Source organism: Cucurbita moschata, unplaced genomic scaffold (assembly GCF_002738365.1).
Source record: "Cucurbita moschata cultivar Rifu unplaced genomic scaffold, Cmos_1.0 Cmo_Scf00011, whole genome shotgun sequence".
Taxonomy (NCBI): domain Eukaryota; kingdom Viridiplantae; phylum Streptophyta; class Magnoliopsida; order Cucurbitales; family Cucurbitaceae; genus Cucurbita; species Cucurbita moschata.
Genome location: NW_019268527.1, coordinates 1,082,306 through 1,099,058, shown reverse-complemented (window position 1 = coordinate 1,099,058; position 16,753 = coordinate 1,082,306). Strand labels below are relative to the sequence as shown.

At 38.6% G+C, this 16,753-nt stretch overlaps 1 protein-coding gene and 19 non-coding genes across 20 annotated transcripts in view; all 20 read right to left on the bottom strand.

Moving 5' to 3' along the window:
* Positions 1-5,120, bottom strand: part of LOC111449600 (protein translocase subunit SecA, chloroplastic) — a 14,084-nt gene extending 8,964 nt beyond the window's left edge. The window contains exons 1-5 of the mRNA XM_023089559.1: positions 4,500-5,120; positions 4,071-4,143; positions 2,300-2,506; positions 1,337-1,440; positions 1,064-1,243 (exon numbers count right to left, since the gene is read on the bottom strand). Of these exons, the coding sequence (XP_022945327.1) occupies positions 1,064-1,243; positions 1,337-1,440; positions 2,300-2,506; positions 4,071-4,143; positions 4,500-4,907 (972 nt within the window). The 5' untranslated portion in view covers positions 4,908-5,120. The remainder of the gene's footprint in view (positions 1-1,063; positions 1,244-1,336; positions 1,441-2,299; positions 2,507-4,070; positions 4,144-4,499) is intronic.
* A 3,219-nt stretch (positions 5,121-8,339) lies between these two features.
* Positions 8,340-8,411, bottom strand: TRNAH-GUG. Its single transcript has one exon. It is a non-coding gene; the product is annotated as a tRNA-His (tRNA).
* Positions 8,412-8,501: 90 nt separating this feature from the next.
* Positions 8,502-8,573, bottom strand: TRNAH-GUG. The gene has a single exon. It is a non-coding gene; the product is annotated as a tRNA-His (tRNA).
* Positions 8,574-8,662: 89 nt separating this feature from the next.
* Positions 8,663-8,734, bottom strand: TRNAH-GUG. The gene has a single exon. It is a non-coding gene; the product is annotated as a tRNA-His (tRNA).
* An 89-nt stretch (positions 8,735-8,823) lies between these two features.
* Positions 8,824-8,895, bottom strand: TRNAH-GUG. The gene has a single exon. It is a non-coding gene; the product is annotated as a tRNA-His (tRNA).
* An 89-nt stretch (positions 8,896-8,984) lies between these two features.
* TRNAH-GUG lies at positions 8,985-9,056 on the bottom strand. The gene has a single exon. It is a non-coding gene; the product is annotated as a tRNA-His (tRNA).
* A 250-nt stretch (positions 9,057-9,306) lies between these two features.
* Positions 9,307-9,378, bottom strand: TRNAH-GUG. The gene has a single exon. It is a non-coding gene; the product is annotated as a tRNA-His (tRNA).
* A 250-nt stretch (positions 9,379-9,628) lies between these two features.
* TRNAH-GUG lies at positions 9,629-9,700 on the bottom strand. The gene has a single exon. It is a non-coding gene; the product is annotated as a tRNA-His (tRNA).
* Positions 9,701-12,103: 2,403 nt separating this feature from the next.
* TRNAH-GUG lies at positions 12,104-12,175 on the bottom strand. The gene has a single exon. It is a non-coding gene; the product is annotated as a tRNA-His (tRNA).
* An 89-nt stretch (positions 12,176-12,264) lies between these two features.
* TRNAH-GUG lies at positions 12,265-12,336 on the bottom strand. Its single transcript has one exon. It is a non-coding gene; the product is annotated as a tRNA-His (tRNA).
* A 90-nt stretch (positions 12,337-12,426) lies between these two features.
* TRNAH-GUG lies at positions 12,427-12,498 on the bottom strand. Its single transcript has one exon. It is a non-coding gene; the product is annotated as a tRNA-His (tRNA).
* Positions 12,499-12,588: 90 nt separating this feature from the next.
* Positions 12,589-12,660, bottom strand: TRNAH-GUG. Its single transcript has one exon. It is a non-coding gene; the product is annotated as a tRNA-His (tRNA).
* Positions 12,661-12,911: 251 nt separating this feature from the next.
* Positions 12,912-12,983, bottom strand: TRNAH-GUG. Its single transcript has one exon. It is a non-coding gene; the product is annotated as a tRNA-His (tRNA).
* Positions 12,984-13,234: 251 nt separating this feature from the next.
* On the bottom strand, positions 13,235-13,306 carry TRNAH-GUG. The gene has a single exon. It is a non-coding gene; the product is annotated as a tRNA-His (tRNA).
* A 251-nt stretch (positions 13,307-13,557) lies between these two features.
* Positions 13,558-13,629, bottom strand: TRNAH-GUG. The gene has a single exon. It is a non-coding gene; the product is annotated as a tRNA-His (tRNA).
* A 250-nt stretch (positions 13,630-13,879) lies between these two features.
* Positions 13,880-13,951, bottom strand: TRNAH-GUG. The gene has a single exon. It is a non-coding gene; the product is annotated as a tRNA-His (tRNA).
* A 90-nt stretch (positions 13,952-14,041) lies between these two features.
* TRNAH-GUG lies at positions 14,042-14,113 on the bottom strand. The gene has a single exon. It is a non-coding gene; the product is annotated as a tRNA-His (tRNA).
* A 251-nt stretch (positions 14,114-14,364) lies between these two features.
* TRNAH-GUG lies at positions 14,365-14,436 on the bottom strand. Its single transcript has one exon. It is a non-coding gene; the product is annotated as a tRNA-His (tRNA).
* Positions 14,437-14,525: 89 nt separating this feature from the next.
* TRNAH-GUG lies at positions 14,526-14,597 on the bottom strand. The gene has a single exon. It is a non-coding gene; the product is annotated as a tRNA-His (tRNA).
* A 1,055-nt stretch (positions 14,598-15,652) lies between these two features.
* Positions 15,653-15,724, bottom strand: TRNAH-GUG. The gene has a single exon. It is a non-coding gene; the product is annotated as a tRNA-His (tRNA).
* Positions 15,725-16,753: the final 1,029 nt, after the last annotated feature.

Here is a 16,753-nt window from a genome sequence, read left to right as displayed (position 1 = left end):
TTTTTTTTTTTTTTTTTTTTTATGAGAAAACAAAATTTCATTGCGAAGAAATGAACAATAGAATTAAAGAAGTTGGTATTTTTATTCATAGTATGATTATTGATAAATAAATGAGTTGTATAGTCTTTTCATATTCATCAAGAAAGCCAATCTGCAATTCCTGGTTACAACATGGATAAACTGGTGGTGATTAAGCCAATACACTCAGGTGTACAAAGAATTGTATTTTAAAGTACTTCGGACTGCCATTTGCAGACAACACAAAGAAGATAAACTTTGGAACACGGTTATAGAAAGAAATGAAAGAAGGGTGGAGAAATGGAAAAATGTCTGTATAAAGGTGGTTGCTTAACCCTCCTATCCTACAGTCAATTCTCTGAAGTAACACGTTTCCTATAGCTTGTTAAGATTCCATCTAAAGTTGCAGCCACAAACAAGAGAGATTCAAGAATTTTCAGGGTGCAGGGATGGGAATAAATGAAGAACGCCATGTAATTAAATGTACTCCACTGGCTACTTTGATTGTACATTCTAATATCTATTCATCTGAATCCTTCTCTTTATCCCTTAATGCTTGGTGGTACAAACACAGCAGACCTAGTACTGAGAAAAAAATCCTTATATAGCTCTATCTCCTTCTCTTTATCAATGCATTGAGAAGCTTTCTTGTAGGCATGTTTTCAACAGACAGCTAATGGTCATACAATAAAATCAGATCTTTGGCACTGCTGGTTGGAAAATTCAAAAATTTTCAGTAAGTCCTTGGGATTGGGCAGAGTTGTGGAACAAAATTCATTTTTGGAGCAACTACATATAGGCTCTGACATACTCTCTCTAGCAGCTTATGAATTATAATTCTTTTATGAATCTATGATCAATAGTAACCAAGGCAGTTTTTCATTGCTCCATTGATGGCGGATTTTGTTCTTCCTTTTTTTAAAAGTTCAACTCTTCAATTAATTGTGTAGTGTCTTATCCAAGGGGAGTGGTAATGGAAATTTCTTTAATGGGATTTATAGACAAGGAAAAAAAAAAAAGAAAAAACCACAATTGATAATCTTACTGTGTAATGTATATCACGTTCAAAAGCAGAAGCCAGCTTTGCAGCTTTATAATATCTATCACTAGGTTTTTCAGCAGGTCCAGATATAATGAGAGGAGTTCTTGCTTCATCAATAAGGATAGAATCAACCTCGTCAATCACACAGTAATTGAAATCTCTTAAGACAAGCTCTTCGACACTCTGCACATGTCACAGATGCAATTAGATTATTTGATTTGTAAAGACAAAATAAAATGTAACTGAAAACAAGCAAATAAGTCCAGAATTACTTTCCGTGGCAAGATTGTCTCTCAAGTAATCAAAACCAAGCTCGCTATTTGTGACATAGGTAATATCACTTAGGTAATTCTCTCTCCTTTCTTCACTTGTCATATTCTCTGAATAAAATTTGTTTGGGTGGGTTTAAATGAGGAAAATCAAACACTAAGAGAGTCAGCAAACAAATAATGCTAAAATTTAAAATTTACGGAATGGCAGATAGAACCAAACAGTGATAAAACAAATTCATAATCCAATGAAAGAAAATTGATTAGTTAAGAATAGATAAATCTTCAATATTTTAATAGGTCAAAGTTGCAAGTGCCAAAAAACAAGAGAAAATAGCTTCAATATGGGGAAAAAAAGAAAAAAAAAAAAAAAAAAAAAAAAAAGCACTAATACATGGGTTCTTCAGAAACTAGGATAGGCCACTCATGTCATATAATTGTATCAAGTGCACAATTCACAACAATGTACAATGAATATTTAAGAAGAGTATAGTTTTAAGAATAATATACTATAAATCCTCAACTTATTATATACTAGTACCAAGACCACAATTTTTTTTATGAATTATCGAGTGGATAATTCACAACTGGTGTATATAAAGATTTTAAGAATAATATAGTTTACCAATTTCCGTTTAGCAAGTACTTAACGTGTATTATACTCTCATCAAAGCATTTCCCTCAATTACCCTTTTGTCTTCACATACATAAAATGATTGTCATCGAAGTCATATTGAGATTAAATATTTGTTATAGCCATGCTTGTGGGTTGTCAAAGGTAAAGTAAAAAAAAAGATAATAATGAAAGAAAAATGGATTCTGAACTTCCAGATCCCAGTAACTACATATTTAAAAACATAAAAACGGTACAAGAATCAACCTTAAGCAATCAGAAGTGAAAATGTTCGTCCAACTACTCAATGGAAAATGTAGCTTGATGTTTGGAGATTTAAAAAGAAATGAGGCATACGTTGAATGAGGCCAACTTTCAGTCCAAGAAAACGAGGAACTTGACCAACCCACTCACAATCCCGCCTGGCCAGATAATCATTAACAGTAACAACATGAACCCCTTTTCCAGTTAAAGCATTCAAATAAGCTGGTAAAATAGCAACTAAGGTCTTTCCTTCTCCAGTTCTCATCTCTGCTATTTCTCCCTTGTGAAGAACCATACCACCTGCATGAAAAGAAAAATTAATAACTAGCAATCAAGGGCTATACTAGATTTTTTTTTTTTTATGTTTTCAGATTTACTAAGTCAGTCAAATGGATTCAATGAATATTCATTTGACAGATTTGTTTCTTAAGATTGTCTTTGAATTATATGCTCCAAATAATGAAAATTCTGAAAACAACATTCCAATATCCAAATTTTGATTTAGAAAATAAAACTGACACTGAACTACTAATATTTCCTAATGAAATAGCAAAGTTTCATAAGAATGAGAGTACAATTTCCCAGGCTATATATATATTTCGTTTTTTTCATAAGAGACAGTTTCATTGACAATTGAAATTTACAAAGGGGCGCCATATCTATGATGTTTACAAAAAAATCTTCCCAATTTACAATGAGGGAATATAACTATAGAAAGTAAAAATATTAGATAGTTTACACCAAGATATAGCTTGGTAAACAACATTGTCGAAATGTTTTGTATAAAAAATTATATTAAAAAAACTAAAAATAAAGGAAGCCCACAAAAACAAAGAAAAAATTATATAAAGAGGTCCAGCTTTTAAGAATACAAAAGATATTACAGAAAACAATCAGCCCTAGATACCCAAAGGGAGGATTGAAGTGAACGAATGCGCCCCACCTCGTCTTAGGACTCTCTAAACACACCCTTAAAGATTTTCAGTCTCTGTAGCCTTATATTCCACATAAAAGCCAAAAAAAAAGGCAACTTATAAATAGCCCTTCGTTTACCCTAGAAAGGTGAACATAAGAAAACCTCCTCCAACATCACGTTACAAGTCCTACTCAAAGCCAACCTCACTTAGAACAAGTCCAAGAATATTCTCTAAACTACTGCGATAAACTAACATCTCCATAGGCATATCATCTAAATCCTCTTCTGCGTGTTTATGAAGAACACACTATTGAGGCTCCAAGACCATAGATGAGGACCTCCAGACAAAATAAATGGTGTTATGCCAGACATGAGCAACTAACAATGAAAGAATTCTACTTGGAGATTTTAACCTTCCAAAGTGTCCTTGAAAATAGAAAAAAAAAATAGTATCAAACAACTACTAAAAATCTTAAGCTTCCCAGTTCATCACATAACATATAACTAAAAACCATGACTAGTATATCAAATTCAAAGCCTTACGGAGGAGTTCTTTTTCCTTCTTACTTTTCGAAAATATGATAATTTATTTTAACAATGTCAACTTGTAGTATCTGTAATCCTTATGGAGTACTTGTTGGGTCGATGTCCTCATCTCCCTTCTTTTTTTTTTTTTTTTTTTTTTTTTTTGTTGTTGTTCCACTATCCAATAAGAATATGATCTTAGTTTCTATTTCTATCTTTTTCTTTTTTCATTTTCTTTTTTCCTTAAGAAACATGGTACATTATTAAGAGATATCATTGAATAGTTCGCAGCAAATAACTCCCATCGTGAACTGATGGATGCAGTTGCAGGACTGCTAAATAAAGCTAACTCATAACAGATGACAGGCAGAAATATCCATAAGAACGAAAGCCAAAAGATAAAATGTAGAGTAGAAAATTTGCCTATCAGTTGAACATCAAAGGGTCGGAGCCCCAATACCCTCTTCGAAGCCTCTCTCACAACAGCAAATGCTTCCTGCAACAAAAACTTTATAGTTAGAACTATGCAATAGAGTATACAGAACAAAGTATAAACCGAAAATGAACTTAGAGTCGTTGACACAAAGATCCACCCAATTTCGAGCATGATTTTGACAGACAATATAATTTTGAGTATCAAATTACAATCGAGTAAAGCAACCATTATCAATAGCACTTCCCACATTAATATGCAACTGAAACGACTCTAAATTAGTATTACAAACATAAAGAAGTTAAGAAATCAAAGAGAAGAATTTAACCCGTTAAGAAACAGATGCTTAAGAAAAAAATTCAGCAAGGAATAGAGCATAAAAGTAGTTAACTAGAGTAGTATTCATTAGCGAGACTTACAGGCAGAATAGAATCCAAAGATTCGCCTGATTGTGCTCGCTCTTTCAGCGCATAAGTCTTTTCCCTGAGTTGCGAGTCCGAGAACGCAGAAATTTCCGCTTCTAATCCATTAATAAGAGCAGCGGTAGAAGCATATCGCTGTCTAGTGGATTCCCCAGTGTCAGTTCCTTTAAAAATTCCGCCTAAAAAACCTCCAAGCGAAGCTACAGGGCGTGTGTTCCGTTTTCTCGAATATACCAGTTTAGAGGTTTTCGATCCGAATTGGAAGGCAGATTTATCGATGAACGCGGAACGTAGATGAGATTTCACAGAGAAGGCCTCAAAAGAAAGAAGAAACTTGTAAGAATGAGATGAAAGGGAAGGATGGCAGTGCTTCGCCATAAATGAATCACAAAGAGGCATCGTCATACTGCCTGTTTTCTTGTTCTTTTATCAATTTCCCGAATCGAACAGTGATAAGATAAAGCGAGTGATGGAAGATTGGATGAACAGAAAATGCGAGGAATCCGTTATGATGGTGAAAGAACTACGATGAAAATGGCAGTGGAACAAAGCATTTCGTCGGAGACGCTACCCAGAATTGCATAGTCCATTGCCATGGACGATGGATAAGGCAACCAAATATTAAGGACAGTTGGCTTTAAGAGAGACCACCACCGCTTAATTTTGATTTTTTTTTTCTTCTTTTTAAAATTTTTTAACATTATCCTTGTCCAATAGACAATAAATCACTCTTGGATTAAGCTAATCCTTCGAATGGTTCTACACAAAGAACACTCTCTTATGCTTTAAGTTAGTAACGAGCTTAAGGTGATCTTAAGATGAACTTAGATTATGTGTTCTTTAGGGAGAGTATGTCTCTTATGGAGTTCGATAGTTTCGACTCTCGTGTCCATGCTTTAAATAGAGTTCTTTGCTCTCATAGTCAGATGCTCCTCCACTCAGCTTCTGGCCCTAGGGAGCGGGCTTATCTTCTTCATGTAATTTACGCCCTTGGACCTTCTTGTCTAGTCTTGGGAGCTAAACGTGTAAGCCTGTACGAAAATCAGTCGACGAAATTGGCCCTATTAATGATCTAGGACGTGGGATTGTCATATTTGGTCTTTAGTCTAAGTGGCAAACATGCCTTCATTGGGTTGGGGTGAGTTTTTAAGACATACCACGAGGTCATCAATGATTAACAACCCAATTTTCAAGGTTTTGAATCTCCAAGTGTGACAAAGAAGACAAGACAAAAGCAAATAAAATAAAATATTATATAATATAATACCATAAAATTTTGCATAATTTAAAAAAAACAATACCACAAATTAAAACAAAATGAATTCTAATTACAAGATGGTGTTGTTCAAGTTTATTATAAATGGGAATGGGTTCGGGATACAATTTCAAAAAATATAAAAGAGCAAAATTAAACAGATGGACTAACGTCTTGGGATGACATCCTCTATGACCCCCAGCTCTCCGACTTGTAGGCTCTCATTGTATATTTAACCTAGTAGGTATCCGCGGGCTTTCCTCTAGTCTTTAAGAAGTACGGGTCTAGTTCTACAGCTATTTGAGTTTCTAGGAAAGCCTTAAAGTTCCGAACAGGTCTCTAGTATGAATCTTGCCTTAAAGAGTTTGTACATGTTGTACAACCTTTCAATTTTTTTTTACTTAGGTAGCTTGATGCACGACCTCATACTAATCTGGTGGGACAATATGGTGTCTACTAATATGAACATCATATATGGAAGGTTAGCTAGTGAACCCTCTCACAAGACCATAAAATCTACCTAATCTGGGGGGGTGTAACCCTGTGTGCCGACCACCTACTATGTCAACCCACATGGTCTCATCCCCCTCTCAGGATGAGTTTACAACTCAGTGGCCCTATTCAAAAGACCCCTAGCCACTTCTACAAGGTTAGTTGCATAGCCACTTCTACAAGGTTAGTTGCATGAATGCACTGCCCTATTTGTCTTAGGCTAGCTTGCCCTATTTGTTTTAGGCTAGCTCGACAACACCACTCTTGGGGATTGATCGCTTGGCAAGAGTGCTAACGGGTCCATCATAGGTTTATAATAATGTTAAGGGGAGAGGGTGATGGAAATACTAGTGATCCCGTTCATACTACTAATGACTTGGAGAGCCATCTTAATCACTCATGTGTGCCATGACAGTCTAAAGGTTCCTTGGGCAACTAGACGACTTAAGCATGGACTCCCAACTCTAGGATACTCTACACTAACTCTTCGAGTCTAACTTGGTTTTGTAGCACTAGGGTCCAGACCTACTAATCGCTACTCACGATCCTAGAGTGTTTGGTCTACTAGAGGTATCATGACCTAGATCACCATTCACCTGACCTATCTCTATAGCTCTAGTCTTATCTTATCGCTACTATCTACACTCTATAGGAAGAATACACAATCAATCACCTAGAGCTAATATTTAATTTTCATGCAAATCAAACATGCTCAATAAGGAGATAATATACATCAATCACCAAAAACGCATATCACAAATTTTCAACATTCTTTCTAGTATAGCATAAAATATGAAAGCACTATGTAGTCAGCTAATATACAATTTTCATGCAAATCAAACATGCTTGACGAGGAGATAACATACATCAATTACCTAAAACGCATATCACAAATTCTCATCCTCCTTTCTAATATAGCATAAAACATGAAAGCAATATGTAGTCCATAATCTCATGATCTTAGGGGCAATTCTGTAAATTCTACATCAAGCATATTATTCTCATATTTACGTGCTCGTTTAATGCTCTAACGTGCCGGTTCTATCCATCTAAGGTTGGATTTATTAACATGCATGCTTGTCCAAGTAATCCCTATAAGTACTACTTAAGGAGGATCCAAATGGTAACTTACATGGATAACTCGTACCCTCTCGAACTAGCTTTTTTCTAATTTCTCTACCGGTCCTAGTTCAAGCCAAAATAAGACCAGTATAGAAACTGGAGTGAAAATAGTCGAACAAGACAAAAAGAACTCACCACGCGACTGTAGGGGGTCTTTACATGTGTGTTTCACGCACGTGTGTCAAGTGTCACAATCACACTCTTGCGGTAGCCGAACAGTGATTGTGTGACACTTGTTCTAACCCAGTCAACAAGTCAGCAGTGTGTAATTCTAACTTCGCAAATAATGTGGTCGTATGCTCGAGCCTCATCTCATGTTTGAGGGAAATTTTTTCGAAAACGTGAGTGAGGAAATACATTGAAAATTATTTTAAAGAAATCAATGTTATATGCTAAAAGCAAATAAGCAACAACGACGACTTTGCTAGCATATGACCCGAGTAGGAAGAATTGACAACTAATCACATCCCATTATAGTACATTTTGGGGCATTTTAGCCCTGACGAGTCTAGACATGATTTTGGTAACCAGCCATACACACTCATATTGGCACAATAATAATATTAAAGACATATCTAACATGAAAAACAATAAAAGGGATTAAAATTGAGTCGCATAGGATCATTGTCTGAAATAATAATCTTCTCAATTAATAGATTTTAGAAAGAGAGATTAAGTATTTCTTGGTCACTTGGATCAAATCATTTGTAACGATTACAAAGTGGACTGTATCAACAATGTTATTAACAAGACACCCAACCTTATCCATATATAAAGACCATTTAGATTATTACTTAAACATGATCTGTCAACCACATGCTATTCAATATTACATTAATAACCTTGAGTTTTCATACCATGAATAATATTAAATTGTAAATAAAATATGGGATTTGAGCCCAAATCTTCATGATTAAGGATAAACCAACAAACTTCAAATTTGCTCGTTTGTAGCTAAAAAAAGTACATGTGGCTGCTGGGATTCGAGCCCAAGTCTCCACGGCCACAACGTAGAATTCTCACCACTAAACTACAGCCACTCGGATACTTAGCCAACATTCATCACTTTCATAACTAAGGATAAACAAACAAACTTCTAATTTGCTCATTTGTAGCTAAAAAAAAGTAGATGTGGCTGTTGGGATTCGAGCCCAGGTCTCCACGGCCACAACGTGGAATTCTCACCACTAAACTACAGCCACTTGGATACTTAGCCAACATTCATCACTTTCATGACTAAGGATAAACCAACAAACTTCAAATTTGCTCGTTTGTAGCTAAAAAAAGTAGATGTGGCTGCTGGGATTCGAGCCCAGGTCTCCACGGCCACAACGTGGAATTCTCACCACTAAACTACAACCACTTGGATACTTAGCCAACATTCATCACTTTCATGACTAAGGATAAATCAACAAACTTCAAATTTGCTCGTTTGTAGCTAAAAAAAGTAGATGTGGCTGCTGGGATTCGAGCCCAAGTCTCCACGGCCACAACGTGGAATTCTCACCACTAAACTACAACCACTTGGATACTTAGCCAACATTCATCACTTTCATGACTAAGGATAAATCAACAAACTTCAAATTTGCTCGTTTGTAGCTAAAAAAAGTACATGTGGCTGCTGGGATTCAAGCCCAGGTCTCCACGGCCACAACGTGGAATTCTCACCACTAAACTACAGCCACTTAGATACTTAGCCAACATTCATCACTTTCATGACTAAGGATAAACCAACAAACTTCAAATTTGCTCGTTTGTAGCTAAAAAAAGTTGATGGGCTGCTGGGATTCGAGCCCAGGTCTCCACGGCCACAACGTGGAATTCTCACCACTAAACTACAGCCACTTGGATACTTAGTCAACATTCATCACTTTCATGACTAAGGATAAACAAACAAACTTCTAATTTGCTCGTTTGTAGCTAAAAAAAAGTGGATGTGGCTGCTGGGATTCGAGCCCAGGTCTCCACGGCCACAACGTGGAATTCTCACCACTAAACTACAGCCACTTGGATACTTAGCCAACATTCATCACTTTCATGACTAAGGATAAACCAACAAACTTCAAATTTGCTCGTTTGTAGCTAAAAAAAGTAGATGTGGCTACTGGGATTCGAGCCCAGGTCTCCACGGCCACAATGTGGAATTCTCACCACTAAACTACAACCACTTGGATACTTAGCCAACCTTCATCACTTTCATGACTAAGGATAAACAAACAAACTTCAAATTTGCTCGTTTGTAGATAAAAAAAGTAGATGTGGCTGCTGGGATTCGAGCCCAGGTCTCCACGGCCACAACGTGGAATTCTCACCACTAAACTACAGCCACTTGGATATTGAGCCTACATTCATCACTTTCATGATTAAGGACCAACAAATTTCATTTGCTCGTTTCTAGCTAAAAAAGGTAGATGTGGCTGTTGGGATTCAAACCCAAGTCTCTACAGCCACAACATGGAATTCTCACCACTAAACTACAGCCACTCGGATATTTAGCCAACATTCATCACTTTGCTCATTGGTAGCTTTATAAAAAGTGGATGTGGCTTGTGGGATTCGAGCCCAAGTCTCCATAGCCACAATGTGGAATTCTCACTACTAAACTACAGCCACTTAGATATTTAGTTGACATTTCAAATTTGCTCGTTGGTAGCTATAAAAAGTAGATGTGGTTGTTAGGATTCAAGCCCAAGTCTCCACGACCTCAACGTGAAATTCTCACCACTAAACCGATAGTGTTAATATAACATATGTGGAAGCAATTTGGATCTTAGGCACTTTTTGAACATCAATTATAGTAAATAACTAGCATGTTCGTAAATATTAAAACTTAATGAGTTTGAATACTAACCTTTTGTAATTCAAATTCCTTTTTCGTCACGAACTGGTTTCGAACCACCACTAGTGTTTTCTTCACTATCCTCCGGTCTTAGAACGGGATTGTGGACTCCGGTGAGTGACTAAACTTGGGAGGGATTTTGTATATATGAAGAGAGTGTTTGTGAGAGGTTTTTCTCAACGTTTTTCACCAAGAAACCCTCCCATGTACCATGATCACTCTATTTATAGAGTTATGTTTGCATGCTCATGCAAATTTGAGATCACCAAATTTTGACACTCAAAATTCCACTATAATTTGTGTGGCAAGCATGCAAGTTTGGTTAAACCAAATTTTAAAACCTCAAAATTCTACTAACATGGATTTTTCCATTAAATGAAGTCAACATTTTGACTTTCTTCATTTTAATTCACAATTAATTTGAATAATTAATTTCAAATTAAAGTAATATTAAATGATTAATTAAACTATTTAATTAATATTTAATATTAATTCAAATGCGAATCTCAATCAATTCGACACATATTTGATTAAGATATTTAAATCTTATTTAAATATCTTAGATTCTCTCTTTTTGTTTAATTCGTAAATAAAACTAAAATGCGGTTAAATATATCGTATATATGTAGCACATATTCCCTAATTTGAATTCGAACACTTTAAACTCACTCGCCACACTGTTCTATGGTTTAGTTTGATATGAGCTAGCAGAGGGACCTAATGGACCTATAGATCATGGGTTCCAACAATCCAAGATTAACCGGTTAAACTCATTAACCTTGTTAACCAACATTCGTTAACTACTAGGACACTCCACTCTAGCCTAGTAGTTGCACTCCCCTCACTATAGATATATTTCTGTCCATTTGATATAACGATGATTAGTAAGTCGATCCTTCACAGGTTGTTTGTAACTAGAGCTGGGTCAATTTACCGTTTTACCCTTGAAGTTACTTCTTGTTCCTTATGTCCCACTAATCCTCTTATGAACAATTGGTTTGTGGTCCAACTAGTAAACCGAATCCCTCTCAGGGCAATGAGAGAGTGGGGCCCCTTGTTCAAGACCTGGAGTCAGTGCTCAAAGGAACTACCTCTCTTCTATCCCTAAAAGTGGGTAGGAGCGAATTCCATCTTGCACCCCACGTCCCCAGCTATTCACCCAGTCTTATCCCTGAAATGGGAGGCCTATTGAGTCGGCAAACTCAAGCCACTCTCACCCATGTAAATCTAAGGATAATTTCGAATAAAAAGGAGTTCATGGTTAACTCAGGATTAAGATCGAGTTACCTAAGTCATCGAATGAAAAGAAAATCAGTCTCAACAGTAAACGACATTATAAAGTGAGAGTGGTTTTCTATAAAGTGAGAGTGGTTTTCTTAATGGTCCGATCTTATGCAATACTCATTGCATAGGACGCCCCCACTCACATGTCTCCACATGTACAATTTAGTGATTTATATCATATACAAAAGTGGGTCACATCCATAGTGTCCCCAAATAAGGTACCTTAAAGTAATCAGACATTCGTTACTTTCGTGATTAAGAATAAACCAACAAAAACCCAAAAAAAAAGCAGATGTGGGATTCCAGCCCAGGTCTCCACAGCCACAACGTGGAATTCTCACCAATAAATTACAACCACTTAGATATTTGGTCGACATTCATCACTTTCATGACTAAGGATAAACCAACAAACTTCAAATTTGCTCGTTTGTAGATAAAAAAAGTAGATGTGGCTGCTGGGATTCAAGCCAAGGTCTCCACAGCCACAACGTGGAATTCTCACCACTAAACTACAGCCACTTGGATACTTGGACAGCATTCATCACTTTCATGACTAAGGATAAACCAACGAACTTCAAATTTGCTCGTTTGTAGCTAAAAAAAAGTAGATGTGGCGGCTGGGATTCGAGCCCAGGTCTCCACGGCCACAACGTGGAATTCTCACCACTAAACTACAGCCACTTGGATACTTAGCTGACCTTCATCACTTTCATGACTAAGGATAAACAAACAAACTTCAAATTTGCTCGTTTGTAGCTAAAAAAAGTAGATGTGGCTGCTGGGATTCGAGCCCAGGTCTCCACGGCCACAACGTGGAATTCTCACCACTAAACTACAGCCACTTGGATACTTGGACAGCATTCATCACTTTCATGACTAAGGATAAACCAACGAACTTCAAATTTGCTCGTTTGTAGCTAAAAAAAAGTAGATGTGGCTGCTGGGATTCGAGCCCAGGTCTCCACGGCCACAACGTGGAATTCTCACCACTAAACTACAGCCACTTGGATACTTGGCCAGCATTCATCACTTTCATGACTAAGGATAAACCAACGAACTTCAAATTTGCTCGTTTGTAGCTAAAAAAAAGTAGATGTGGCTGCTGGGATTCGAGCCCAGGTCTCCACGGCCACAACGTGGAATTCTCACCACTAAACTACAACCACTTGGATACTTAGCTGACCTTCATCACTTTCATGACTAAGGATAAACAAACAAACTTCAAATTTGCTCGTTTGTAGCTAAAAAAAGTAGATGTGGCTGCTAGGATTCGAGCCCAGGTCTCCACAGCCACAACGTGGAATTCTCACTACTAAACTACAGCCACTTGGATACTTGGCCAGCATTCATCACTTTCATGACTAAGGATAAACCAACGAACTTCAAATTTGCTCGTTTGTAGCTAAAAAAAAGTAGATGTGGCTGCTGGGATTCGAGCCCAGGTCTCCACGGCCACAACGTGGAATTCTCACCACTAAACTACAGCCACTTGGATACTTAGCTGACCTTCATCACTTTCATGACTAAGGATAAACAAACAAACTTCAAATTTGCTCGTTTGTAGCTAAAAAAAGTGGATGTGGCTGCTAGGATTCGAGCCCAGGTCTCCACAGCCACAACGTGGAATTCTCACTACTAAACTACAGCCACTTGGATACTTGGCCAGCATTCATCACTTTCATGACTAAGGATAAACCAACGAACTTCAAATTTGCTCGTTTGTAGCTAAAAAAAAGTAGATGTGGCTGCTGGGATTCGAGCCCAGGTCTCCACGGCCACAACGTGGAATTCTCACCACTAAACTACAGCCACTTGGATACTTAGCTGACCTTCATCACTTTCATGACTAAGGATAAACCAACAAACTTCAAATTTGCTCGTTTGTAGATAAAAAAAGTAGATGTGGCTGCTGGGATTCGAGCCAAGGTCTCCACAGCCACAACGTGGAATTCTCACCACTAAACTACAGCCACTTGGATACTTGGCCAGCATTCATCACTTTCATGACTAAGGATAAACCAACGAACTTCAAATTTGCTCGTTTGTAGCTAAAAAAAAGTAGATGTGGCTGCTGGGATTCGAGCCCAGGTCTCCACGGCCACAACGTGGAATTCTCACCACTAAACTACAGCCACTTGGATGTTTAGTTGACATTCATCACTTTCATGACTAAGGATAAACCAACAAACTTCAAATTTGCTCGTTTGTAGATAAAAAAAGTAGATGTGGCTGCTGGGATTCGAGCCAAGGTCTCCACAGCCACAACGTGGAATTCTCACCACTAAACTACAGCCACTTGGATGTTTAGTTGACATTCATCACTTTCATGACTAAGGATAAACCAACAAACTTCAAATTTGCTCGTTTGTAGATAAAAAAAGTAGATGTGGCTGCTGGGATTCGAGCCCAGGTCTCCACGGCCACAACGTGGAATTCTCACCACTAAACTACAGCCACTTGGATACTTAGCTGACCTTCATCACTTTCATGACTAAGGATAAACAAACAAACTTCAAATTTGCTCGTTTGTAGCTAAAAAAAAGTAGATGTGGCTGCTGGGATTCGAGCCCAGGTCTCCACGGCCACAACGTGGAATTCTCACCACTAAACTACAGCCACTTGGATGTTTAGTTGACATTCATCACTTTCATGACTAAGGATAAACCAACGAACTTCAAATTTGCTCGTTTGTAGCTAAAAAAAGTAGATGTGGCTGCTGGGATTCGAGCCCAGGTCTCCACAGCCACAACGTGGAATTCTCACTACTAAACTACAGCCACTTGGATACTTGGCCAGCATTCATCACTTTCATGACTAAGGATAAACCAACGAACTTCAAATTTGCTCGTTTGTAGCTAAAAAAAAGTAGATGTGGCTGCTGGGATTCGAGCCCAGGTCTCCACGGCCACAACGTGGAATTCTCACCACTAAACTACAGCCACTTGGATACTTGGCCAGCATTCATCACTTTCATGACTAAGGATAAACCAACGAACTTCAAATTTGCTCGTTTGTAGCTAAAAAAAGTAGATGTGGCTGCTGGGATTCGAGCCCAGGTCTCCACAGCCACAACGTGGAATTCTCACCACTAAACTACAGCCACTTGGATACTTGGCCAGCATTCATCACTTTCATGACTAAGGATAAACCAACGAACTTCAAATTTGCTCGTTTGTAGCTAAAAAAAGTAGATGTGGCTGCTGGGATTCGAGCCCAGGTCTCCACAGCCACAACGTGGAATTCTCACTACTAAACTACAGCCACTTGGATACTTGGCCAGCATTCATCACTTTCATGACTAAGGATAAACCAACGAACTTCAAATTTGCTCGTTTGTAGCTAAAAAAAGTAGATGTGGCTGCTGGGATTCGAGCCCAGGTCTCCACAGCCACAACGTGGAATTCTCACTACTAAACTACAGCCACTTGGATACTTGGCCAGCATTCATCACTTTCATGACTAAGGATAAACCAACGAACTTCAAATTTGCTCGTTTGTAGCTAAAAAAAGTAGATGTGGCTGCTGGGATTCGAGCCCAGGTCTCCACAGCCACAACGTGGAATTCTCACTACTAAACTACAGCCACTTGGATACTTGGCCAGCATTCATCACTTTCATGACTAAGGATAAACCAACGAACTTCAAATTTGCTCGTTTGTAGCTAAAAAAAGTAGATGTGGCTGCTGGGATTCGAGCCCAGGTCTCCACAGCCACAACGTGGAATTCTCACTACTAAACTACAGCCACTTGGATACTTGGCCAGCATTCATCACTTTCATGACTAAGGATAAACCAACGAACTTCAAATTTGCTCGTTTGTAGCTAAAAAAAGTAGATGTGGCTGCTGGGATTCGAGCCCAGGTCTCCACAGCCACAACGTGGAATTCTCACTACTAAACTACAGCCACTTGGATACTTGGCCAGCATTCATCACTTTCATGACTAAGGATAAACCAACGAACTTCAAATTTGCTCGTTTGTAGCTAAAAAAAGTAGATGTGGCTGCTGGGATTCGAGCCCAGGTCTCCACAGCCACAACGTGGAATTCTCACTACTAAACTACAGCCACTTGGATACTTGGCCAGCATTCATCACTTTCATGACTAAGGATAAACCAACGAACTTCAAATTTGCTCGTTTGTAGCTAAAAAAAGTAGATGTGGCTGCTGGGATTCGAGCCCAGGTCTCCACGGCCACAACGTGGAATTCTCACCACTAAACTACAGCCACTTGGATACTTGGCCAGCATTCATCACTTTCATGACTAAGGATAAACCAACAAACTTCAAATTTGCTCGTTTGTAGATAAAAAAAGTAGATGTGGCTGCTGGGATTCGAGCCAAGGTCTCCACAGCCACAACGTGGAATTCTCACCACTAAACTACAGCCACTTGGATACTTGGCCAGCATTCATCACTTTCATGACTAAGGATAAACCAACGAACTTCAAATTTGCTCGTTCGTAGCTAAAAAAAGTAGATGTGGCTGTTGGGATTCAAGCCCAAGTCTCCACGGCCACAACGTGGAATTCTCACCACTAAACAACAACCACTTGGATACTTAACCAATATTCATCACTTTCATGACTAAGGATAAACAAAAAATTCTAATATGCTTCACCAGTTTGTTCATAAAAGCTCATAGTGGTTTTGAGTTATGTTAATATGCTTTAATGGTTCGTAGCCGGCCACAACGTGGAATTCTCACCACTAAACAAGCGGTGATGCCACACTCCTCCACGCCACCACTGAGTGTGAACGTCTCCATCATCGTCATCGAGCGAGTGATCAAGGAGATGACCGAAGGAAGAAGAAGCGATCGAGTATCAGGAGGATCGCTTTGCATTCGCTGCTATACTGCGGTCTGTGCCTTCAGAGATGCTAGCATCTCTCTCCACCAAGCGCACCGTGCAATCGGCTTGGGAGGGGATCAAGTCTCGCCGGGTTGGTGTGCAGCGAGTGCGGGAGTCCAACATCGAGCAGTTGCGGAAGGAGTTCTTGGAGATCTGCTTTAAGGACGAGAAACTGAGGAGGAATGTCTTCCACGCCCAAAGCTCCGCGACAACTCCGATGAAAGCAACGAGTCTATCTCCTCAATCGGTCGCCAATACGAAGCCTCGACTAGAAGACGCCACACGAGACCTGGTACAACAAGAAGCAAGCGGTACATCATGTTTGAGTGTTCATCTGTGTCGCATATATGAAGATTACGCATCTCCACCTCGATAAGCTCGATCCTAGGGGGCTGAAGGTCATCTTC